At 34.1% G+C, this 27,698-nt stretch overlaps 1 protein-coding gene and 1 long non-coding RNA gene across 2 annotated transcripts in view; one reads left to right on the top strand and one right to left on the bottom strand.

The window, feature by feature from the left end:
• Positions 1–4,172: 4,172 nt before the first annotated feature.
• Positions 4,173–27,698, bottom strand: part of LOC125660887 (protein draper-like) — a 93,187-nt gene continuing 69,661 nt past the window's right edge. The window contains exons 12-16 of the mRNA XM_056146537.1: positions 27,125–27,259; positions 12,189–12,320; positions 6,990–7,113; positions 5,919–6,052; positions 4,173–4,572 (exon numbers count right to left, since the gene is read on the bottom strand). Of these exons, the coding sequence (XP_056002512.1) occupies positions 5,941–6,052; positions 6,990–7,113; positions 12,189–12,320; positions 27,125–27,259 (503 nt within the window). The 3' untranslated portion in view covers positions 4,173–4,572; positions 5,919–5,940. The remainder of the gene's footprint in view (positions 4,573–5,918; positions 6,053–6,989; positions 7,114–12,188; positions 12,321–27,124; positions 27,260–27,698) is intronic.
• Positions 16,068–16,656, top strand: LOC125654215 (uncharacterized). The gene is made up of 2 exons (XR_007362249.2): positions 16,068–16,220; positions 16,428–16,656. It is a non-coding gene; the product is annotated as an uncharacterized LOC125654215 (long non-coding RNA).

Here is a 27,698-nt window from a genome sequence, read left to right as displayed (position 1 = left end):
TTGAATCTAATCTGGGTAAATCTACAGTTCACGCTTGCCTTTTATTAATTATATTGCATCAAAATTATTTGCCTGCATCATTAAAATTGCATGTGATGCACGTTATACTTATAAATTACACCTTCTTTGAAAAGTAACAGTCAAATGTCATAGTAAAAAAAAGATAATATGGTAGATCCATGAAAGTAGGTTCAAAGTAGCTATAATCATCTCCATTATGATAGGATAAACTTCCTGAAGCTGGAATATTACAAAATTTTACTTATTAGATTTAGAGTTTGATACAATCTTTTTAATAGATAAAAAAACACCCTAGACATTTGTTCCTTACATTTATATTTCCTAGTACCTTAATTTGCTAATTAATACATGCAAAGGTAGCAGTATGTTTACTTCATTCTTTGGTTGTGTGGCACTAGCATCTATTGTTTTCAAGATAAAAGATCTCCAACACCAGGGACTGAATCTTCAATTTATGCCATAAAGTAGTACATGTAGTTAGGAGAAACAAGTAATGTATAAATTCACTTAATTAAAGAAAAAGTAATTAGTTAGTATGATCTATCTCTGAATACCATAGAGGCATAGCAGGGTTGGACGGTTAAAACCGCCCCCGGTTTTAACCAGTGGTTTTAACTGTCCTGGTCAATACTCCCCAAGTGGTCAATAATGGTCAATTGTGATTTAAACTGTCCATTTTCCTATTTTTGTACATTTCTTGCAAAGATAAAGATAAATTAAGTCTTTTCATTATATGGATCAATTGTTGATTAATATTTTTCATTAGATAATCAAATGTAATTTCATAAGTTTAATATATTTGGTTTGCTAAAGCTGACCGAAATATCTTCAGTACCTACCAGAGGGTCACAGTTCTATAACATAGCTTGATTATTGGAGACAGACCTCTTAATACATGTACCTGGACAGATTAAGAATAAAAGGTAGCTGGACATTACCTGAGCCCAGGAAGCAGAGTGGACAGGTGTTAATAAGCATAGGCTGGGACCAGAGATGACCAGTGTACCTGTTATTGTTATGAAAACATCACTAACCCACTCTCAAATGTTTATTCAACAGTTAAAATGAAGATTGATGAAACAATACTTATACTAAGGTAGTTCTTGTTAAATTAAGGAATTTGAACAGAAACTTTTACATCTCCCCAATATTCAACAGTCATTTGTACATTATTTATGTAATATGACTTATAAGTATATTATATATACCAAACAATTTTCAATCGACCAGTATTAACCAGTTTCAACCAGTATTGACCACCGGCCTCATATCGACCACTTTTTTGCCAACCCTGCCCCGGGCATAGACATATAACAGATATGTTATCCGTTATATGTCTATGTGAATACATACTGCAACTTTGCATTCTGAACAATTAAACATACACATTATATAATTATACAAGTCCATATTGCTCTTTTTCCAGCCAATTGTGCATTTACTAGTTCTGGTATACATGTTATAACTGATGAATTTGATTACATCCCTCGGGCCCCCCATTTTCATCTTAACACTTTAGCTCCCCTCTACCCCCCCCCCCCCCCCCCCCCCCCCCCCCCCCCCCAAATCAATGTCTACTTTCCGATTATTTGTTGGGGGTTGGACGAAAATACAATGATCATTTCGATGTAATGGAATTGTGAAACCAGTAGGATAATTTGGTTCAGACAGTGAGTTTTGCATTTCATTCATGCATAGAATAGCCCTACTTACCTGATCTCGCCTCTGATATGTCCAGGGATTTATGTTTGCCCTACTTTCAGTTTTCTATTCTTCATGGGATTTATGCGATTAATCGTTGTACATTATTTTCACTGGTCTTCATAACGGTAAGCAATAAATAAAGAAGTTTTTCCTTCAACGTATCCGCTTCGTTTGTTTATTGCCGCCATTGCGCACTAGCATTCCGGATAAATACTAACTACCGGATACGTCTCTTTCATTTCGCTCATATCCGCGCGAGACCATGGGTTGTTTTCATCTGCCCGTGTAGCACATTCAAAAACATTGAGCCTAGGTATAAAGGGAGAGCAAAAAAAAATAAACGTGAAGCACACAAACGTTTTGGACACCACGTGTAACAAACGAACATGAATTTTAATTTGTAATTTTTTTCATGAAGGCAATAAATTTCATGAATGATTTTATAGTAAGTTATAATTCAAATATTGCTGTATATACCCAAAAACTGCCTCTTAATTCAAATGGAATACTTTATTCCCATTTTATGACATGCATCCGTCTTTGTCCCATTTTCCATGCGTAATTCATGCAATTGTGTTTAGTATATAATTTAAATTAGGTTGGCATTATCACGTAAATGTTATCTTAATTCATCTCTCCCATTCATTCTGAATAAAATGATATCCATTATTACATAGTTTCGCATTATTAATGCAAATACAATATATATTAAAGCGAGACTTCCTCATTTTCACCAGTACCAAAGAATGACCCCTATTCATCTTCAGTTTATTTACTTATGTATTCAGAGAAACATTGTGATCAGAAGAACTTCATATAACTATTTCATAGTCAACTTTCATTTCTAAACAAATCAGATCATGTTTATACTAAATTATGAATATCTGTACTATATGTAGTCTACCGTCATTATATAATGTCAACGTTTTGCAGGATTTTCTCGTCTTCGCCGTGCTTGCCGTTGGTTTGTAGCCTTGTCGAAAATAGTTATAACGGCATCTGGTCGAAGATTTAATTTCATAAACTCATTAGTTTTTGCCAACGTAGAGTGAATACGATAACGAAACCGATCCTCATCAACCCCCGTAATCGCGTAAAATGATTGTCAAACAACGTCGAGTTCTGTGTTCTCGGTGTAGATTTCACACCAAAGTTTTTTTTTCTCTGAACGTTGGATCATTTAGACAAAAGTATATGGAAATACCTGACTTGCTACATTACAGTTGAATGTAAGCACATTGAACATTTTGACGGCTAAACCCCGCAGTTGTTGGTATTAAACAAATACACATTTGCGTCAGGCAAGGGAGATAAGTCATCTTACTATTTTGATACTTCACACCATGGCAACATTTGACGGTCTGTAGCACCTGTTACCTTACGATTTTTTTTCTAAATGACATCTTTACAGAAAACAAGAAAGGATAATTCATAATTGTAATTACACCCCATTTCTTTTTCTCATTTAACAGAATTTTTCTTTCTTCTATTTTTATTTTCATAAACTCTCACGCAATCACCTATGTTACAAATATTATCTTTTATACTTATATGTATGTATATGCTGATCTATAGCTCTGATTATGTGTATGTTGTTCACCTTATATTTCATTATGTATAAAATTGTATATCTGATGTGCCAGATGGCACAAAGAAATAAACTGAACTGAACTGAACATATGTTAAGTAATTAAAGAAAAACACAATTTCGTGCAAAACTTTTTTTTTTTTTTTGAAAATCGTCTCCTATGACCTTTAAGTGTTTTTCTCATAAACAAGTTTGGTCCCGCCCTGGGACCAGGGCCCTTATTCACAAAATATCTTACGACTAAGATGAAAAAAAGAATTCTGTCTGATAATCAAATTCCGATCACAAGGTCATAAGTATGTATTCAACTTTTATAAACCATGAATGTACTTTACATGTTAATTTAGAAAGTCTACAAGAAATGAAAAATAAGGAAATTACGGTGTTTGTAAATTTTGATCTTAGTCGTAAGATATTTTATGAATAGGTGCCCAGAACCTCTACCCCGGGGATCATGAGATTTACAGTTTTTGAAGTTCTGCCTTCCTGCTCTACATCATGACGTATTTAGTTTTTCTTACACGTGTGGTTCTAGAGATGAAATTTGAAAATAAGTAAATTTTTGGCAGTTTTTTGCCCAGCCCCTAGGACCCCAGAATGCAGCCACAGGAGTCCTGAAAATTGCAATTGATGTCCACCATGTCCTAAAGATGCCCCATACCAAGTTTGTAAAGAATTGGAATGGTAGTTATCAAGTAGACGTTGACGCACGGCGATGGACGCATACCAATTGCAATAAGTGCCCTTAGTTTACTAAAGTGGCCTAATTAGAAATTATGTACCTTTCAAACAGTTGATTTAAAGTATATATTTTATATACATCATCAAAGTATACAAATGAAAACATCAAAAACACGTGTTCATCATCATTTGTTTAATATAAAAAAATACATATACATTTGCCAGTCACAGCTATAGCATAAAAGCTCAAAGTGTACGAAAATGAAAAGAATGATTAATATCGGGGAAAATTTCCCCCATTTCATAGTCAAAATGTTCTTTCTTTATGTGATTACAATAAATTCCATACAAATCCTGTTTGAAAATTTACTCAAACGATGCGAAAGTAAAACGACTGATGTAAAATGTGGAAAAACTTCCCTTAGTTCACATAAAAAATGTCCCTTTTTTCCAAGATGTAATTACTAAACACAATCTTCGGAGTAAGCCGAATGAGAACCATTCAGTAACACTTCCGGTGTTTTCCATTTAGTAATACTTCCGGTGTTTTCCATTTAGTAACACTTCCGGTCTTCTTTCTACAGAGACGAAAACATCTACATTTAAAAGAAAACAAATAGTATTACATTATACTCATATCAAACATGTACATATTATAGTAAATATATTTTTATGAATTTATCTCTGAGCCTGAAATTTGAGCTTTTACACTTTTTTCTTAGAATTTATCGACTTAAAAAAAGTAATTATTGCAGGAATTTATATTACTTAGTAAAACCCTAAACTGTTGTCGAAGGAAAATATTTTTCCGGCATTAGTGGTGTGTGATAGTTGGGCAATCGGATCACGCGCTCGTCTTTTTCCGTAACCGGTAAGAAAACTCGGACATGGATCGGCTCAAGAATTGCATCAAATCAATGCATTTCTTCGCCGAAAGTGCGCCTGTGGATGAGGTTAAAAGGCAACAACTGAATCCCTGTATAATGTGTTATTTAAATTTCGCCACAGATTAGTTTTGGTATAATTAACGTTTTATTCACCCTAATACATAAACATGTAAGTGGAAAATGATAGTGGTAGAATACCTTAGATATGTATGATATCTTGGATGCATTTCAAAGCTCACGTTTCACATTGTAACGTACGACTGTGACGTCATAGTTGCAGTTGTGTACACATGACAACAGACTGATGGCGTCGATCCACATACGAAGTTCATTTGCGGTTACGGAAATAACCGAGTAGTTTCGATTGATAGTTGGAGTGTGATTATTAAAGCTATATGACCCGATGTTCATGTATTATTTTTGTACATAATTACTTTAAAGCAGATTAATCATTTTATAAAGTTATTAACTTTCCCTTAATTACATGCTTGAAAACATCTGCATGTAAAAGAAAACAGTGATAATATTATTTATAAATTAAACATAGTGTGGTACATATATAAATCATACAGTGTTAGACGTCTATGAATAGACCCACCCGGGTCAGGGAAATCCCAACATGACGTATTAACTCATACTCAACTGTCTAGTTTTAAGGCTGAGAGAGCGTAAAACAACAAATTACTAGGTATTTGATATTTTTATTTCTATTAAACTTTTGTCACAGTACTGTTGAAATAAAATACACAGATAAGACCACCGATGATCTGAAAGTTTGAACTGGTCACGTGACTGTCACTTGAAATGGCAGGGTGACGCGGTTATTTGTAAACATCGATTTAAAATCACATAATTTTGGTTAAAACAGGTGAAATAATGTATAATATGTCATACAGCCTAATAGCGCTTTTACGAGATGGAAAAAAATATTGTAATTCGGAACATACAGCTTTAAATGACGTCAATTTTTCTGTAAAATAAAGTCCAACTATGCGTTGAAATTAACATGGATAGTCACTTCACGCAGGAGACCATACCTTTCATTTGACTGTTTGCTCATTAAGTCTTTGTCTCTATTTGTTCTGGTGTTTCGGCTTGGTCTGGTGCAGTATTTGGTTCGGTATTGTCTTCATATCTTCTGCTGGGGTCATTGGCTTCTGCGTGTCTTCGTCTTAAATATCAAAATTTGGATTTAAAAAAAAAAAAATTCACTACACAAAAATTGGCATCAAAATAAATTATTCTAGAAAGAAGGTATAAATGGAAGGTGAATATAACGAACAGTGATCAATCCCATAACTCCTATAAACAATACAAAATAGAGAGTTGGGCAAACGATAGAATATTTACATAGAAAAGAAAACTAAATAGAAAAGGAAACTAAAACTACAACTAAACTACAAAAGCTGATAACAAACAAAACGTCTACATATTAAAATTATTGAGTGTAACATGTGGCAAAAGAAAAGTATGTTCCCATTCAGCGTCTAGACAGATACGAACTGATTAGTCCTACGCTGGATCAAGTAAAATAAACAAGGCTAGCTAGTTTAGTTGTAGTTTTCTTATCTATTTAGTTTTCTTTTCTATGTAAATATTCTATCGTCCTGACAGGTTGTCCTGTGAATTTGACAATTCACTGTTGTTTGTGTCGTTGGTCATTTTGAGCGCTTTTTATATCCTTTTTTATTTAACCTCGTATCTGCTATTAGATGCGACATTTTGGATGTTGAGTGCTGTTGGTTGATTGATTGTATCTTGCTTAACCTCTCGCTCGAGAATTTTTCACTCATATGGAGACGTCACCAAGACCTGTGAAGGGCTTCAAAGTTAGTCCTATGCTCGACACTTAAGGCCATTGAGCAGTGAGGGTTCTTTAGCGTGCCACACCTACTATGATTCACCCTTGATGCCGAGCGTTTGGCGATGGAACTGTCACTACCTGTTTTAACGACACACACACACACACACACACACACACACACACACACACACACACACACACACACACATATATATATATATATATATATATATATATATATATTTGCTTAAGTATAAATTATAATATATAACCCAAATCGCCAATAAATGATAAGGAACAATACCTGAAATACATGTAGACTAAAAATACCACTACACCAATGACGACAATTACAGCCGCCGCGGTGATCCCACCAATTGAACCAGCATCCATTTCTCCTTTCATGTACTCAAATGATACCGCTTGTTCTGAAATGACAGGGACATGGAAATCTCTATTTTTGTGATTGATAAATCATCTATTGTACGAGGCGCACGAAAAGGAAAATCCCCTCTTCTTCATTGAAGTGCGGCTAGCCCATCATGACTACGTATGTAAGATACTGATATTCTATGAAAGAAAGGTATGAACGTGCAGTTGTGGATTCATATTCTGATTAGGTCTGTCAAAATGTTTCGCGCTGATGGACTGTCGAATTACGTTACGCATCAACCTGAATATTGATTTATTCAAAGAGGAATAACTCTAATACAATTCACTTATACACTCTTCGGCCGATTTTTTGTCAGCAACGTAGTTGCCCAATTGAAGGTCGTAGAATTAGAATTCAGTTGGGCAAACACGGACCCCTGGACACACCAGAGGTGTGATCAGGTACCTAGGAGGAGTAAGCATCCCCTGTCGACCGATCACATCTGCCGTGAGCCCTATATCCTGATCAGATAAACGGATTTATCCGCAGTCAAATCACTGTGCAAAGAACGCCTAACAATCGATATGAAACACGTCAGACAGCATTTGACCCAATGATAGGTTGAATTGAGGAATAATATTTAAAAATGTTGGTTGAAAAGGAAGCGTTGGTATGGTCCCTTAGAACCCTAGACACAATAATGTTTTTATTTCACCAGTCACATCACCACGAAATTACAGGTCTTTTAACTTGACATTATCTTACCAAAGAAACAACTGACCCAGGCAGCAAAATATCATTGCTGATAAATACAGTACAGCAGTTACATTTATAGATAGATTTTCAAATGAAAACTTTGAAACGTTCAATCTTCTGATTTCATTTTGTACCATGATACACGCCCAATATATTATTTTGATAGATTTTGAAAATTCCTATGAATTGAGGAATTGAGTTTCAAACAAAATGATAGGGTTTCGTCTTCAAAAGGACAGATAGGGCAAGGTACATAAACTGGTCCCCATTTTCCTTGAAAATTACACATGTGTAAAAATTATAATTAATGGATCATATCTTTTAATTTTTATCCTCTCTTGCTGTAACAAGATTTTTTTCGTCCATTTTTTCAGCAAGATATTGGGATCAAATTTTAGCATAATTTGGAAAATACTGGGAATTTATCGATTTCAAGCATTTGTATTGAGTTTTTTTTTTTTTTTTTTTTTTTTTTTTTTTTTTTTTTTTTTAAACTACGGCGATATTTGGACAATGAGTTGTCTGAATACACAATATTTTTCTGAATAAAAACTTTTCGTGGTTTGTAATCTTGTTCATATCGAAAATTAATCAAATAGTTGTATGTATACAAACAAGTGAAATATTGATTTTGTAATATAAAGCATCATAATTTTGCATAGTCACAAATTTTAACTTTTAGATGACACAATTTACCCCAAAAATACTTGAAATGTGAAAGATATAATAAAAATTATATCAGTATCCATTTCTTTTGAAAGTTTCGTAAACAATAACATACTGCAATCTTTGTTTACAAAACAAATAATAAACTCTCTGAAATGAGCTTCTGTGATAATATATAACCTTAATTCTTATGTGAAATCTTTTAAATACATTAGACAGTAGATTTTGATCATTAAAAATGAAAAAGAAAATTTTGGTGAAAATCGTGAATTAGTCCCTTTAAACATTCAATCTCTTTTAAAAATACCAGATCCGCCACTGCTTTGACAGATCGACGGTGCATGTAACCAAATGGCCGGGCCGGGGCTGTCGTCAACAGGCCGTGCTCAGTAGATGTATATATTCACAATCTAAACTGTTGCTGAGGAATATTTGTGTAGTAACTAAGGAAATAACAGCATTGAACACTTAAAAATGTTAAATTTTGTTCAAATACAAGGTGATGGAATTTGAAATTGATAAAATGTTATCATTCTAGTTTAAATATTGGAACTTTCAGTCTTGCATTTGAAAAAAATATGAAAATGAACAATTTCATTGTTGATATGTTTAATGTGTTGCTAGGCAACCAATATTAAAAATATCAAAGTAAATCATATATCTTTTTATTCATACACATGTGCACTACTACTGTAATAGGAATGGGTAAATTTGAAGAGGGGGCCATAAATGCCTCTTGTCCTATCGAGTCCTTTTGCTTTGCCTACTAGTGTTTAATGAGAGCCAAAAATGTCGCAGGGAGGGCACTTTGAGATAGTCCCTTGGTCTTTCTAAACGGTAATATATTGATTTTAATTCATTATATTGGCAAATATGTCTATCACTTTCACATATATTGAAAAGTTTGAAAATGCTAGGGCAAAAATATAAAAAAAAAAATATTGAAAAAGTTCTTTATTATAGGAGACAATCCCATCAGGTCCCATAATAAAGGTATCGATACTTTGAGTCGACCCCTAGACAATATTGTATGGGTAATGACAAGTTCATCAAATAAAAATAGAAAAAGAATTTATTATATGCAGAGCATGTTCTCGTGTATCAGTGAAACGTAAACATTATATACAGGAAGTGATTGTATCATTTTGAAGAGTTTTATCAAATAGAAAAAGGCCACCATAGGAATTTGCAAAGTATTGCTTACTGCTTGATTTGTTTCATCTTGAGGTTTACAGATGAAAGAAAGGCGAAGATATTGAACAGAGATCAATCTCATAACTCCTATAAGCAATAAAAAAAACGAGATTTGGGCAAAGACGGACCCCTAGATATACCAGAGGTGAGATCAGGTGCCTAGGAGGAGCATATATATATATATATATATATATATATATATATATATCCAACGATGACTAAGTACACATGATCCACATTTAATTAATTACACTTAGCGCTTTCGCCGTTTAGTTGGGCTCCTCAGAGTGTAACAAGTTTTACAAAAGTTTATATATGTATAAAAGCACTGAAAAGGCCACGACACTGTTGGTTATTTAAAACTCAAATTTTCGACGCAACCCGCGTCTTTATCAAGAGACATATATTACATAAACAAATAACACACAAAAACGACACGTATCGATAAACCACATTGGTGAGAAGAGTGATACACTATTGTACTGAGTGATAAAAATGGTGGTGGTTACGTTGTAAAGCGTGTTTACTGACTATGGTTTAGAGAGTTTGTACCATGGTCGGGTCGGGATGAAAATAAAATTATTCTTGAAAAATTACAGAAATCAGAAAAATTTAGAGGGAAAACTTACAAAAAAATGTGATTATGGAATAAAATGGTGGGAAGATAATGATATGGAGTGATTAAGTTCAAAACAATATTAGGTAGTCCGTACCATTGATGATTCGGATATGGTGAACAGCGAAAAATAATGATTGCCAGAAGAACACGATTAAACAACAAACAAAGTCAATCAAAGGACACTGATCTAGCATTAAAATCAACAATCGAATAGGTGAATGGGAGAAAAGTCTAAGGAAAAAGATTCAGTATTATTTTTCAAGAATAATTTTATTTTCATCCCGACCCGACCATGGTAAAAACTCTCTAAACCATAGTCAGTGTATAAGTGAATTGTATTAGAGTTATTCCTCTTTGCATAAATCAATAATCAGGGTGATGCGTGACGTAACTCGACAGTCCATCAGCGCGAAACATTTTGACAGACCTAATCAGAATATGAAGCCACAACTGCACGGGTTTTTTTTCTTAGAGGAGCATTGATATTGATATGAATTGAGCAGTTATTTAATGACGAGTGTGTGAAGAGAGATTCCAAGTGGTTTTTGTTGGTGAATATGGGCATGGCTAGACTTTCGTTTTCCACGCGTGCAAGGACTCGAGTCTCATGGACATTGAAGGCACTTATTTCACCTGAGACACGGACAGTAGACGTTGACAGAGTGAATGTGGAGGTAGGCCTAGAACTAATAGACCGTGTGGGCTGGGTTTCTGTGAACTGGCATAATGCACCGGATGACATAGGTGTACGAGGAATTTGTGACTGTTGTTGAGTGTGCAGTAATTGTTCAAGGAATGTGTATATTTGTGTCCGGTCACATACACCTGGAGATTATCAGGGACATTACAATCTGTCATTTTTTGTACAAGAGCTTTGCAGACGCTAGTGTTTGTCAATCGAGGCGAGGTAAGTTGCAAGCTAGTTGTGTATTGATTATGACGTCACGGGATATGTAAGATAAACGTCACGTGATATGAAAGATAGAAATATCTTACATACCTTTCTTTCATAGAATATCTGTATCTTACATACGTAGATATGAGAGAAAGAAGGATTCTAGATAGTAGAAACTTGAATTTAAATTATTTTATTTTTGAATTTGGTTTTCATACATGTGTTTGATATGCAAATTCATTAGGTAAAATCATTTACTGCACCAAAATGCAATCACTTTCTGTAATTTTATTAGTTTACCTTTAATGCTCAATATTTTATTCATAACCAACATATATATTACAACCATAAATTATATAAAAATACAACATAAGGATACGGAAACAAGCAAATATTGCTAAATGTATATTTATCCATCCCCTGTACATGCTGTAATTTATTTTTAACAAGTATAAACTACCTGGTTATGTTGACTCGGGTGACTGATAATTTTTTTTAATAGTTTCATATTTTTATTTTTTTCAGTTTTCAAACAAACTATGAGTTTGCTTTAAATGCTCTCAGGTATTGGTTTTAGTATTTTGTTCATAATTGAAAATTTATAAGGAACCAGGACTGTTACGGTGTTACATAGCAACTTTTTTCCCTGTTGCGTAAGGTACTGGAATAAATAGTAATAAATCATTGTTCAGAACATTGATGCTTTATTTAGTTTATAAGTCTGACCTGTCCAAAACTACCAAGAGAAAAAAAGAGCGTACGGTAAAATTGTCGATTTTTTACCCCTCCCCCTGAGCGTGCTTTTTGCACACTTTGGAAAATGCTTGACAATTATGGATGACCCCTAAATATGTTTATTGTTTGAAAGTTATTGGCATGATAAAGCATCAACAATGTTATCCCCTTGCAATTTGTAGCACTTCATCAACAGCTAGTGACATCTCTCCACCCTACCCATTTCAGGATTATAAAATATTGAAATACCTCATATCATACATACTATCACAATTCAATCCTGTAAATTTCTCCAGGCATCCATAAAGACAAGTCCCGCTAAGTCTGTTGCATACTTTGGCTATACAAGCTCCACAGGTCTCTGTACAGTTTCCCCCATAATATCCACTCTCACAATCTAAAAAATATATTTATTTGTATCAAAGCCTCTGGTATATGCATTCCAATGCTAGTTAAAAGCCAGTTTTTTTTTTAAATTACCACAACTTGTTCGAAGGATGGGTTCGTATCATTACTCCTGATATACAAATCAAATGGTATATGTTATATGCGCATGGCTTTTCTTTAGTTTTGAAAGTAGTGGGACATGAAGCCACACTACTTTTCCTTAATTACAGTCGTACCATGGTAATACTTAATGGAGTCTAACAATTTGAATGATAGGGGATTATATTTTGATTGCAACAAACAACGTTTAAAATACCATATAGCGTGGGGTTTTTTCCGCGGAGTGATAAATTTGGCTTATCTTAGCGATTAGATAGCTTTCCGCTAAAATTTCACTCGCTAAATATGCACCCAATATGCAACTTCCGAGATATCAGCTCTTCTGTGATGGAGGTACGTTCAGTGTTCTGTTAAACGCTTGAGTGGTTACAAGATGTATAAATATAATATAGACTAGCTATGTAAACACCGATAAAAATAATGAAAGTGTAAATTTTGTTTATATCAGTCGTTGGTATAAATTAAACTGACCATATCAAGAACAATATTTGTTTGAATTAGGCCATAAAATTAAATATGAAATTATTTACGAGTGATATTTAAATCAAAGAAAAATGGTGATTATCGATTTTTGTTTGAGCTATTTTATTATCAAATACTAATAAACTTACTAATATTGTGTGTCCCTGCAGTTTGGGTGGTTGCATAATGTCTGATAATCGGCCTTTATGCAATACATGAAGGCAGCGATAATTATTTGTACCCACCGCGTGTGAACGATAGTACGTTTTGCGTCTCACTGTGCGCAAGAGTTCTACAAAGGGAAATAACTATTGGGCAACTCGGAAATTGCATAGTGCGACTTTAATATTTGCAAGAGAGATAAGTCTTCCGTCTTTCTTTTACGCAAAAATTCATTCTGCAAAAATTATTAGCAGATCTTTTAGCCAGTAAATCGCCAAATTTTAGATCCGCGAAAACACCCAGCTATATGGTATTACTTTACCCCCCCCCCCCCCCCCCCCTTAGAAAAACTCAACAAGAATATCAGTAAAACTGATAGATGCTCCCTGAAATACATGTACATCGTAACAATGAACCACTTCTTGTGAAGAATAACTCACCAAATCATCAATGTTGAAATATTGTTGACATAAAGGTTTTTTCATCTAAGGTATATGTATATATTGAGTGACATTGACCGTTAGAAAGTGACCTTGAGTGACCTTTGTCTGAAAGTTACATGTATTTGCCTATTACTTATTTGTGTGATGTATAATATGTAATTTGTATTAAAATGTCCATTTGTTTTCATATGAAGGAGACGCACGGCTCCTTATGAGCAATTTCGCAATTCGTAGAAGGCAATTATTCACCAAAGCAGACATATTGTAACTCCCTGAGAAATAAATGACCAATGAATTCTTTTTATCTTTACATGTTTTAATATAATATGTTAGTAGGAATTTTTCCTGAAGTATCAATATTGGTTTTCAGGTTTACTATGGCGCTAAGAGCACTATAGTTACCCCCCCCCCCCCCCCCCCCCTCCACCCACCGCGCCTTACATTACTGTTGGTGACAATACGCGATAAATATGCATCTTACATGTATTTATTTTAAGTCATGTTAAAATTGTAAATATGTTTTGATGTTTATTATTGAATTTATTCCGCACAGAACGATAGTTCTGTTGCTTTGGAGATATTTTTATTACTTTCTGTTTGAAATTACTTGTATAATCACGCTCTGTAAGTGTATGTTAAAAACGCGGGAAATATAACACAGCCGATGTAAACTGTGCATTGTGACGTCGTATTACCACCGACGTTTTTCCCCTTTCAAACCAAGCGATTATTAACAACAAAACTCTCTTATTTCTTATATTATGAGAAATAACTGAACTAATTGAGAACAGAGATATCAACAGCAAGTGTTGTTTTCAAAATACACACGTTTTGATTTCTTTTAACATCCACGTTACATAGTAGACTCCCTCGATTTCCTCTTAGCTGACGATCTCAAAGTGAACGATGAGAATATTGGTAGCAAATCAAAGTATTTTAAATATATGTATAGTGTACTTAGGAAAGATATGATTGAAATTATTAATATTGTTTGCTTAAAATGCAAGGTGAAGATAACGAACAGCGATCAATCTCACAACTCCTATAAGCAATACAAAATAGACAGTTGGGCAAACATGGACCCCTGGACACACCAGAGGTGGGATCAGGTGCCTAGGAGGAGTAAGTATCCCCTGTTGACCGGTCACACCCGCCGTGAGTCCTATATTCTGATCAGTTAAACGGAGTTATCCGAAGTCGAAATCAGTGTGCCAAGAACGGCTTAACAATCGGTATGAAACACGCCAGACAGCATTTGACCCAATGCGAGGTTGTACTGACGAAGTAGATCGTTATAACGACCATAGAATTTACGAAATGCTGACTTCAATCGAGACTGTTGAAACCCCTGTACCATCAACTTGTTTGTCAGTAGCTTACCTCGATTTAAATACTGACTATATCCAGAACAAGTTCTTGCATATCGAATCAGTTGAGATATATAAACACCATATGCAGGTGATAATGGAATATTGCTACATAAATGTGGGAAGTTGACGATGATAATGACGCGTTTACATAACCCGTGTTTCCTCGGCCTAACGGTTTCCATTGGATAACACACATCCAGCATTTTATATTTATGTGCACTAACAACATTTACATGTTATGAAATTCATAGCATTATATATTATACATTTATTGTATGATAGTGAGGGAGATATGAAGATTTAATCACACAAGAAAAATCCTATTCCCCGAGGGCAAAGCAAGACTTCAAAAATGCATTTGAAATTGGAGTCTGCTCATCTATACATTATATTGAGCTGATATTGCCCTAACGGTAACACCGCGTCGTCAACGTAATAGACCGTACAAACAGCGAAATACAGTGATATGATAACAAGTTTTTGTATTTCCATTTTCCTTGAATTAAGAAATGAAACTTATAATTCTTTTTTTGATGCATGTAGCGCATTGATGAAAAAGTTTTCCGTCCAATGTTTCGTTTGATACATGCATCAAACAAAGAATTATAAGTTTTATTTCTTATCATTTAATTATGTTTTTAAGATAGAAAAACAAATAGTTTCTCCCATCAAAAAGCTTGAATTAACGTTTTTGAAATGGCGCGTAGGAATACATATACGCCATTTACAAAACACGGACAAGTCACGGACAAAACAACAAACCGGCATGGCTGTGCGTTTAGGTCAGGAACCGTTACTGTGCAGATTTAAATGGATTATACGCCAAATTAAAGGTGTAATGGTTAAAAGCTGAATTAAATATAAAGGAAGATAACAAGTGGTGACTGAATTTATGGTGCATTGTGTTGCAAGAGACGTTGAACACTGGTTGTGTCGTTGGAACGGTGGAATGCAACTCGGCTCCATTTCAATATCGAGTAAAAAGTTCAACACCTCTTTATCTAAAACGCACTCGTTGACTGAGCCCCATATAACGCAGTTCAATTTCATTAATATTTACCAGATCAGAAGTCGCCACTTGCGCCGTCATGTTATCGATCTCGTAAAGCAGACGATTCATACCGGGAACTCGTGTAATCTGTCTACTTCTACCAGTAAGTGGTCTACGTCATCAAGTTGACTATTCTGTCACGTCATCGCACTATCAAACTTCCGTTATATAAGCCGTCTCCTGCAAAGAACGATAACTCGTGCGTAGGGGCAATAACCTTTACCGTATTTCCGGTTGCAAGAACGTCGAGCCCTACTTTCGCTATAGCCGCGCGCTATTCTCTCGAGCCCTCTACAGACAAGGTAAGCTGTATTTGACGATTATTTTAAAACTTATTGATGATATATTAGTTTTAGAGGAGATTGTGTAATACAGTGTCACAAATTATAAGTGTAATAATGTGCAAGAATTCATGAAAATGAACATGCATAGACGTAGCTGTATCTAGTCTATATGCAGAGGGGATTTACATTTGATATCTGTTCTTATATTTACTTTTTTTGTTGTAGAAAATGTCGTGTGAGTGGTAGTCTACATGCTGTACAAATTTCAGGAGGATGAATGTTCACAGAGTCACTGTCAATGTCAATATAATAAAGAGAGGTGATTGCAGCTTTGAAGTTTTCTTTGGGATGAGACTTGGAATTAATGGGAATTTTCACTCCACAGAGCCTACACATTCACTTTAACTTTAATTCATGCTCCATTTCTGTAGAAAAAATAAAGTTTTGAATAGATTTTGTCCTTTTCATTATTTGTTTTTACACAATGTAGCAAATTAGTATGTATATATGCAACAATACTTTCCATTATAAACAAGGATTATTTTAAGTGTATGCATATGAACACACTGATTTACAACATTTAAATGTCCATCTTGGTCTCAAACCACCTATATATTATTTATATATGTGTGCTCAGACTCAAATGAGAAGTACAGACAACTCTCATCTTTTACCAAATATCTTGATGAAAACTTTTTCCTCCGGACACAACTTTTAAAATTATAAATATAAGATTCTTTAGAAAATTTATATGAACTTGAAATTCAGTCATCAAGATGTATGGTGAAAGATAAGTAGTATTCACATACTTTTCAAATTAGATGTATATGCAACTTTTCTCCAATATTTAGAGGGTATACATGCAGAATGTTATACTGCATGCAGCAGCTACCACAGGCATCTGAAATGTGGATACCCCCCATTTATTTAAAAAAAAAATACATTCTTTCAAATAAAAACATTCTTTTAATGTGTTCAGTCAATGGTCATTTATACTTAATCACAATCTGATTTAAAAGTTAATTTCAAATAATTTGTGTTCATGAATTTTCTTTGTATTTTTTTTTTTGCATTGTAATGTGTAATGTAATTCATTACTTTACCAAAGTAATTGTAATTTAATTAATTACTTATATGAATGAAAGTAACAGTAATTGTAAAGGTGAAAGTTCCAATGTAATTGTAATTTAATGCGTTACATTTTAAAGTAATTGACCCCAGGTCTGGTCATGTATAGCATAATGAAAATACACTAGGTAAAAAACAAAATTTGAAGATAAAAGGGGGAAGAAAAAACAGGTATCCCTTTAAGACATATTTTCAAGGTAATAACTTAAAATAATGGGAATATTGAAGTCGATTGAGTACTATAATATGTGTATTATATATATTTGTATATATATATGTATATTGTATATATACACACACAATAATAATAACAATAGATATATCAAAGTCAATCGAGTATACTAAATTGACTTTTGATATATATATATATATATATATCTTTAAAATAATGGGAACATCAAAGTCAAATGAGTATACTATATCAACTTTTGATGTTATACACACACACAGAGAGATATATATTAGAAATATCAAAGTCAATTGAGTATATATACTAATTTGACTTTTTATACCATATATCATATTTAATATACTGATCTCTGAGTGTTGCATGTTGGTTTTAGTGCAGTATTTTCTATATATATATATATATATATTATATAGTCTATATATAATAATTTATGTGTACTATTTCTGTTTTATATATTATATAGATCTATATAAAACAGAAATAGTACACATAAATTATTATATATAGACTATATAATATATATATATATATATTTGAGTGTGTACATATGCATGTGTGAGCTAATGATATAAGAGAGGGAGAGAAAATTTATTACACTATACAATATATATATATATATCCCCCCCCCTCCTACTTCCTCAGTGAATGCTGGCAGTGCAGTTCTGAGCAATAAGGGATCTTGTTCATATACGTGATATTTCGTGTATTAACAATTTTGCAGTCGTCTGCGCAGCTGGGGGCAATGTGTTTATGAGATTAATTTGTATTGTTCCTCATGTTGTTAAAATATTCAGCACATTACTTCATTATGTCATTTTTCTGTGCCAGACTTATGATTTTCAGTCAAAGTGTAACCTGTAATACGAACGTGTACCCCCACAAAAAAAATACCAAAAGAATCTACGTATCCTCTATAACCATGAAAAAATTATCGTTTTATTCAACAAAATTCCATTAATGAGCAATAAAATTCTGCAAATATATATTCTTTATCACGATCTGAACTGAAAAAACTAGCGGAAGTCAACTGATTCGAATTTAAATTACCGTAGATAAAAATTTTCTCGCACGATCAGACTTAATTTCATACCGCCGGGCTCGACATTTTGTGTTCTTTCGGAATCTGATGTGTGCGCATACATTTAAAAATAGACTAATTTTCGATAGCCCTCGCGCATGTACCATATCCTAATAGAAAGAAACAGAAGCGAGATAAATAGAATACCCGTGACGTCACAGTTTCAGACGCAGTATTTCAAATATGGCTGACTGAGCAGGAGACGGGAAGTTTGATAGTGCATCGCTTATGTATGTTCTTTCTTTAAATTAATTTGTATTTTATTCATATCTTTAGTTGTGCTTATTTTTGATAGCAATGAAAAACAAAAATCAAACGTATGCATGTCGTTCTATAAATGCTTGTGTGGAAATCCCGTTCTGTAAATAGCGCTAGAATTAGAACGGGGAAGACGCATTCCAGAGAAAAGTAGTCCCGCGTGCTTAGTGCAGGTGAACGAATTTTTCAACCAATCAGCATCGTTGATAAGTCATCACTTTAAAAGTTATTAAATGATTGCTGATCAATTCACTTGCATGTTTTTGTACTTACCAAATCCTGGCGATTTTTAAAGTGTGTATCAGAGACCCACATATTTTGTGCATTTCGAAATTATGAAATTATGAAAGTACAATGACTCGAACTTATTGTGACGTCACAATAAACTTCGTCTACCTTGACGTTAAATTTATGGAAAGTGCACATAGTCTAGTCAATCTAGCTCAAAAATGAGCAAAACCTCAAACTAATTGCAACAGAAATGAAATTTTGATTATTCATGCAAGAAAACACATGCAAACAGCATATTAAAAATCGGCTTTTGTATTTCCATGGGAAAATTGGAATTTTGGGGTAAAAGGATGTGTTTTTTCATGAAAATCGCTAAAAACTGGAAATTGAAGAAAATGTCCATTTTATGTAACATACAGTAAAAATAAGTTTCATATCTCAAATTTCAACCTAGAAATGTTCGATTAATTTTTTTTACAGCAGAATATATTCTTTCCTTGACTGTAATTTTTGGGTAAAATCTTGCTTTTTTGAATATAATTGTTAGAGATTGAAATTTTAAGAAGAAAACCCACATTTTGTCATACATTTGAGTCTACCAATAAAAAATTGAAGTTAGGATTTATTTTAAAAACTGTTCAACAAGTAAGATATATAGATTATTGGCAATATATATGAAAAATACCATTTAGGTAGGAAGACCTACCTTTTTCTAAAACAAAAATAGTGAAAAACTGGAAATGATAGGAAATGACTGTTTTATAGAAGAGATGACATTGGTCTTATAAATTTAAGAATAAAACGTCCAAATGCACAACTAAACTTTTCTGCACCAAAATTTATTTTCCCTTGCCGAATTTTGGGCAAAAAATCTTCATTTTCCAACAAAAATCGTTAAAAACTGGATTTTGGAAGAAAATACTTTTTCCTGTCCATTAGGCATATATGAGTTACCACATGAAGATTTATACATTAAAATAAACAGTTAACACAAAACAAGTGCCCCTTCAAAAATGGTCTGTAAAAGATGACCTACATTTTTGCAGTTACTCCCCTTACATCGGAAGTTGGAGGCGCGCTTACCATTCCGGTCCTATGTTTCACATAAATACATGTAGTATTTTAAAACAAACAGTGTATAGTAAAGCTTACGTTACCAAATTCTTTATTAAGCTGAGTTTTAACAGTTTGTACTACATCTATGCCGAAACAAGGTTAAGTTTCCTCGATTTTATAAAGAAATCTTTAATACGTGCACTTCGTCAAGTTCTAGAGTTTGGGAAAGAGGGGGGGGGGGGTTGGTTATAGCCGTATTTGATGTTTAGTTATATCCAAATTATTGTGCAATTAATACCGAGAATTTCAGGAGTAATCTGTTTTAAAAACAATGGACACATATAATTAAAAGCAAAATGAATCAGGCACGCAGCATCGTAAAAAAAAGGGGGGGGGGGGGTGTGTGAAGATAATTTCACAATATTGCTTGAAAATTGACAAGTAAATTTTAATCCAAAGTTATAAAAATCCTTGATGGTGTGTGTGGTGGTGGTGGTGGTGGGACTAAGGTTATTCTCTCAGTTCAATTTTACACTTCCACTGTGTACAGTTCACTACAATGCTATTTTTTTTAAAAAAAGAGAAAGGAGGGCAACCAATCTGTCTAAAAATCGACCTCTGTACGTAAAAATTTTATCAACTTTCCATGTAATGATAAAAGGTGAAGAGCCATTATTGCTACGTGCCTGATAATTATATAAGTGATCATTTGAGTAATTGCAGTACAGTTCAGTCCATGTTTTTACAAGTACAACGGCTAGTGTCACAATTTGCCATGCATTTACAGCGAAAAACGTTCAAAAGTTTATCTGGCGCGACTTGTAATTTAGTTTTAACGAATACAAGAATTGCTGAAAGCAGTGATAAGCCCCAATTCGAAGGATCCAAATTAATCATTTCTTTAGTCCACTCTATGACTTAAAAAATTCTTGCAGTGCTCCTTTTCTGCAGCTGTAGTTAGTAGTTAGTGGCAATGACTGAACTTATAAAAATGATATTGTGTTAGACAATTCTTCACAAAGCAAATCTCCTATAAGTGTCTCTATGGTATTCCATCGTACAAAGTCGATATGACATCGACACCAGAATATATCTTTTTCCCTATGAAATCCTCATATAGGAAGGTGAAGATAACGAACAGTGATCCATCTCGTAACTCCTATAAGCAATACAAAATAGAGAGGTGGGCAAACACGGACCCCTGGATATACCAGAAGTGGGATCAGATGCCTATGGGCTATAAGGAGTAAGCACCCCCTGTTTACCGGTTACACCCGCCGTGAGCTCTATATCTTAATAAGGCAAACGGAGTTACCCTTATTCAATATCATTGTGCCAAAAACGGCCTAACAATCTATATGAAACAAGTCAGACAGATTTGACCCAATGATAGGTTGTATTGGCAAAGTAGATTGTTATGACGACCCTATAATTCGCGAAATGCTGACTTTAAACGAAACAGTTGAAACCCCTTCACCATCAACTTGTTTGTCAGTAGCCTGCCTCCATTTAAAAACTAATCATATACAGAATTTTTTCGCGATTTGTCTACATTTTGACTATACAGGACCTGTTCCGATGCCGAACATTCTTGACGTTGTGTCGCATCCTGTGAATGCATGTAGAAAGGGCAAGGATTGACAAACTTCGTTTCCTAAAAAGACGTCTGATTTTAACGATATTCTTCACTTAGGGGCAAGATCAAAAATTCAATGTCTCACAAAAAACTAAGTTCACATAGTTTTCACCAAGAACCCCCCCCCCCCCCCCCCCCCCCCCCCATTTAAAACTTAATATGACAAATGTTGAAACTAATCGAATAACAAGAAAAGAAACGTACGATTATAAATAACACTCTGTATACCTTTTCTACTGTTTATTCCCAAATGAAAGTGTACATTAAATCTATTAAATGTTCATTTTATTTAAAATATGTTTTAAATATTATGTGGTATTCAACAGTCGCTTGCCTTTTTCCTTTTTCCACTAAAGTGTAATCGATGTTGGATGACAGAAACTTGTGGGAGTTTTTATTCCCCTCCCCCTAACTAATTGAATTTAAATTTTCATCCGACATTGATTTCGTCCCTTAGGGCAGTTATGTTTATTTCAGAGTTCGTTGCTATTTCTGTGCTTTATATATAGACATTTAAAACACAATGTGCATTTTGTATGATCCTCTAAAATTTACGATAAATAACTGTATCCCATTTCCATTCTCACTGATCGTGTGACAGCGTGGCGAGAATTCCATCGTCATCGAAAACAAGTTTTGTCTTGAATAGATGGCCGGGCGGTCTAGCGCGCTGTTCGCATGCTGCTAGGAGATGTGGTTCCGCAGGTCGTGAGCCCAAGACTAATTAGAAAGAGTAACTACTCGATTTTACATCAAATCATGATACTATGCGCAAGTGTTTACTTACATTGATTTTTATTATTTATATTGGTGGACTGTTAGTCCCCGAGGGTCTCTACAGCCCAGTAGCTAAGTACTTTGTTACTAGCTTGAAAATACGGATGTATATTTAATCGCTGTGATAAAATTTAGAAATTCGTTTCAAAATTAAGGATTATCTCCCTCATGTATAGCTCTTATCCTTTGACGAATTTGACTCCACTTTTTTGGCACTGTTTTCCCCTAAAATAGCTCTTGGGGCCTACAAGTTTACTGGTATTTTGGATTTTAAAAATTTCGGTTGAGCATCACTGAAGAGACATTATTTGTCGAAATGCGCATCTGGTGCATCAAAATTGGTACCGTATAAGTTTTATATTATCAATGTTTTATTATCATTATTATTACCCATGAATGACTCCCCAAACCTGAATTTGAAAAAGCAAAACAAAAATACTTTACTTACTTAGTTTTATAAAAGTTTTTTATACAAAACGTTTGCTCAAATGATGAAGATACAAAATAACTGAAACTTTTAACCCGAATGGCTTTCCATACTTTCTTTTTTAACAACCATAATTCCCCCTTGTAAATTGACACTAATTCGTTAAGATTTCATTTATAATTGATTATTCATAACTTCTAAAGTAAATATTGTGTTTTATAATTAAAATTAATTCAGTAGAGGGTCAAACAAAATATTTTGAAGCTTTATTCTCGAAAGTTCCCCGGGAATGGAAGTCGGCAAAGAATATGAGATGCTGAGCAATATTGTATGTATATAGAAGGTCTTAAAATCACCTTTCTAATACAACTGTTAAGCTGTTTAATCGCGTTTTTTATTACATGCACTTTATATCGTCGTGTATAACTTTATTCCGATGACTGTCACAGTTAAGTTACTCCCCTTTACGTGTACGGCGTGCCGTAAACACTACAAAATATCGATGGTTTACTAAAACATTTAAGTCTAAATTTTAAATATTTCCCATTGTCCGATTTTGTCCGATTTTTTGTATGTTGTTAATCACGCTTTTGTTTATTAAATTCCGTCGAGTTTGTTTCTGTTGCAATTACTTTGAGGTGATTTGCTAGATTGACTAGACTAACGAGGCTGTCAAAGGGGTAAGTTAAGCTCGGTCCGTCTACGCGCCAAAAAACTCGGTCGTCATATTTTCCCATACAAAGTCTATAACCTTTTTATTATATACTTTCAATTTCATTTAGAAACTAACAATAATTTTATTTTTAACAATAATTTTATCGGTTTAACTGAATAAAAGATGAAAAACACGAAAAATTTGAAAATTAACGGCGTAGAAATTTGATTGTGACGTAATGTTTGCGGGCCAGAATGTTTCCGGGCATATATCGTGTGATATATGCCCGCAAACTTTAAAGAAAAAAGAAGAGATGAAATTGAAAGTATATAATACGATGGGGAGATATGATGTTTGAGAGGGAGTTATGAAGTTTTGTCATCCTTGGCACATGATTGTCTAGACCAATCAAATTACGTGTTGCATTGAATTCTCATACTGAGGTATAATATGTTTTACGGCGTTACCGTGTTTGAGGGCGAAGCAAAAAAGTTTTGGCATTAGTATCTATATCCAAAACAGGACAAAAACAACCCGAAGTTAGCACGCGGACGGAGCTGTATCAAAGCATCCTAATTTTGGACATTTGATCCGCCTATATATTTAACGCGGGAAATATAACGCAATTGATGTAAACAGTACATTGTGACGTCATATTCAGCGTCGTTATTTAGCAAATTTACAAACAAAGCGTTTGAACCACAACAAAAATCATGGCGTTAATCGTGGAGTGATTATAGCGAGCGCAGCGAGCCAGCGCGGAGCGCTGCCTCGTACTGTGAGCTCTAATGACTAGAGCGCGGGAAATAATCCGAGGTAAATCTCAACCTCTAACAAGAATTTTTTTTGACGCCAATCCCAGATGTCCCTCGTACAAAATGGCAGATGGTTCGATTCGTAAAATAATAATAAAATAAATCTTTGAAGTATTACAAACCTTTCTTATTTGAAAGGAAAGGATGACAATCATATTCTTCCCCCTTTCTTTTTCTTTTTAAAATATTGTCTAAAGAAATGTAAACAGTCACGTCACAACTACCAGGCTACGTCACAACACGCTCGTTGCATTTCCCGCTAAACTGGTTCCTACATTGGCGAGAAGAACAAGACAGTAATCCTACGTATTGACAGTGAACCAGATCAGTTTTCCTTGTTTCAATATAATTTTTTTGAAAATGTATTCAGATATGCTGCGCTCGCCCCAACGGTCACATCGTAATCATATTATATGATTAAGAAAATAAGATTTACATGCTTTTGCGGATTTTATGTGTAACATCTCAGAACGACGTGAACTTGGGTAGACGAGATTCAAAATGGAGGAATACATGTCCACGCGCTAATATTCGAATCGACGCCATTGTTACCAAACTTTTCAAGTTCCATAGGTAGGGTTGAATTTTTCATCATTTTCCTATATTTTCCTTTTAAACATGTATATACTTGTTACCTATAGGGAGAGCTCCGCTCTCACGGCCCTTCGGGCCGTGAGAGGGCTTCGCCCTCTAATAATATGATTTTGATAGGCTTAGTGGTTTGTGAATTAAATTTACGTTCTGTAAGACTGATAATTAACAGGGGAGCGGGGGAACATGTATCGTGGAGACTTAGGTCCTAAACTAATACAATTATTTAAAAGATAATTAAAACATAAGGGATTTTTCATTTGTATTTTATTCTACTTGTATATTTCTAAACGTAGTTTCACTTTACCCTGTGCCTGGCTATATCTGACAAGTCTTTGTTTCCATCGTCTGTCATTATCACTAATGCTTAAGCGCTTGACGTATTCCGGAATTGGAAACGAAAGTAGTCTCTTTTAAGATACTTCATGAATAAACCACGTGATCCCTTGCAAGCACTACTTTAATACTGTTGAATTCAGGAAAATCTATATGTTCTGAGTGACCTCGACTTTCCCAAAATCAGATTGAAAAAACAGGCGAAAGGCCTTGTCTGAAGAAACATGTGTGATCAATTTTATCAATTTTTGATGGAAGGTTTAGGAGAGTTCAGACAATAGCATGGACAGATGGAGTGACAGACACGACGGCGACTATATGCTCCCTCGAATTTTTTCGGGGAGCATAAAAAATGAAAATACTGACTTTGTATCCAGTTGAACAAAATCAAAGCAAGAAAACATTCCCAAAACTATTAAAATTAGTCGTAAATGACAAAAGTAATACAGTTAAGTAAACTTGCATCATATTTTGAACTTGGTACCCCTCTTGGGGCAATACCCCTTACTAGCTTATATTTTCTAATAACCAAAAAAAAAAAAAAAAAAAAAAAAACCCAACAACTAGTTACCCTTTTTTATACAGTTGTCATATAGCAATTTTTTAATTTATTGAGTGGCTTTGAATACGAAAACTACAATAGGACAACTTTGTTTTGTTTTTTAAAATTTACTTCATTGGTTTAGATTTTAAGAAAATAAGACATGAGAACTAGTTGGTTTTTTTTATGTATTGTGTGTGTGCAGATACAAAAACTACAATATGACAACTTAGTTCTATTTAAACCGACCCAGAAAATTCAAAACCACAATATGACATAATCCGTTATAGAATTTAGCTTGTCATCATGTACTTTGTTATATAATGTAAAACTTATACGGTACCAATTTTGACGCACCAGCTGCGCATTTCGACAAATAATGTCTCTTCAGTGATGCTCAACCGAAATGTTTGAAATCCGAAATAACAATGAAGTTTTAGAGCTATTATAGGGAAAAGAGTGTGCCAAAAAGTGGAGTCAAATTCGTCGAAGGATAAGAGCTATGCGTGAGGGAGATAATACTTAATTTTGAAATGAATTTCTAAATTTTGAAACAGCAATTGAATATACATCCGTATTTTCAAGCTAGTAACGAAGCACTTAGCTACTGGGCTGTAGAGACCCTCGGGGATTAACAGTCCACCAGCAGAGGCCTCGACCCAGGAGTCATAATGTAAAACTTATACGGTGCATAAGTGTTATCATATCAGAATTTGAAAAAGGAACTAAGTAGTAGAAGTATGACTGAAATAACTATCAATGATATGCAGAAACGGGATGATCTGAGGAAATTCGGTCTATCTGAATTTCGAAATGTTTATCAGTTCTACTTTGGAAACAGACAGTGATTAGTTGATACATTGTGATTATGCTGAAAATTAAGACAAAATTGGTCATGAATGACAACTACATGCACATACAATATATATTTGCTTTGATGGAATTTTGAGATCCTTTGGAATAAAAAGTGACATTGATATAACCTGACCACAAAAACAAAAACAGCGACACGCACTAATTGTGTGTCAAACGAATGCATGTAAAACCTAGTTGTTGCATACGAAATATCGCATTTCAATACGTCCAATATGAGAAAATCAGTCCTTAAAATTTTACATGTAACAAAAATACCTTTGTAAAAAGCAGAAAATGAGTTCTGCATTACAATACAAAACATGAACTTTGTTATCACATAAACATTACCATCACATTGTGGGCCGCTAACGTGAGTCTGGCATCCAGATGGACAGACACCAGTTTCTTTGTCACAGGGATCTCCGTTTTCACATAATCCACATGTAAGTTCACAGGCCTTGCCATACAACCCGTGCATACATTCTAAAAAAAATAGTCTTAATTTAACCATTTATTTAGTATTGATTAGGACGAATGCTTATTTAAAATTTAAGGTAATTCTCCATACCACATCTTCGTATTGAAAAACCTACAGATTTCTATAAAAAATTGCATGTATTTTGTCTAGAATGTATATTGACCAAATTCCCGAAGAAGAATATGTTTAGCGGCCTTTCCCAGAGTACAGCCACTTCTAAAAATAGAACACATCACCTTAAAGCAAGCAGTGTTAATATACAGCACTCTCTCTATTTAAACGATAGAAATATGTTTCTTTCATATGAATTGAAGAAAATGTATTGCATTTGAATGTTTTCAATAATTGTTCATTTACTGAACCAAGCTCTTGGTTTCAAGGTGATGAAAATGTATATATAGTAGTCAAATTTTGACTAATCATGGCCTACCATATCCGAGAAAT

Source organism: Ostrea edulis, chromosome 8 (assembly GCF_947568905.1).
Source record: "Ostrea edulis chromosome 8, xbOstEdul1.1, whole genome shotgun sequence".
In the NCBI taxonomy this organism is placed as follows: domain Eukaryota; kingdom Metazoa; phylum Mollusca; class Bivalvia; order Ostreida; family Ostreidae; genus Ostrea; species Ostrea edulis.
This window is presented reverse-complemented; position numbering and strand designations above follow the sequence as displayed.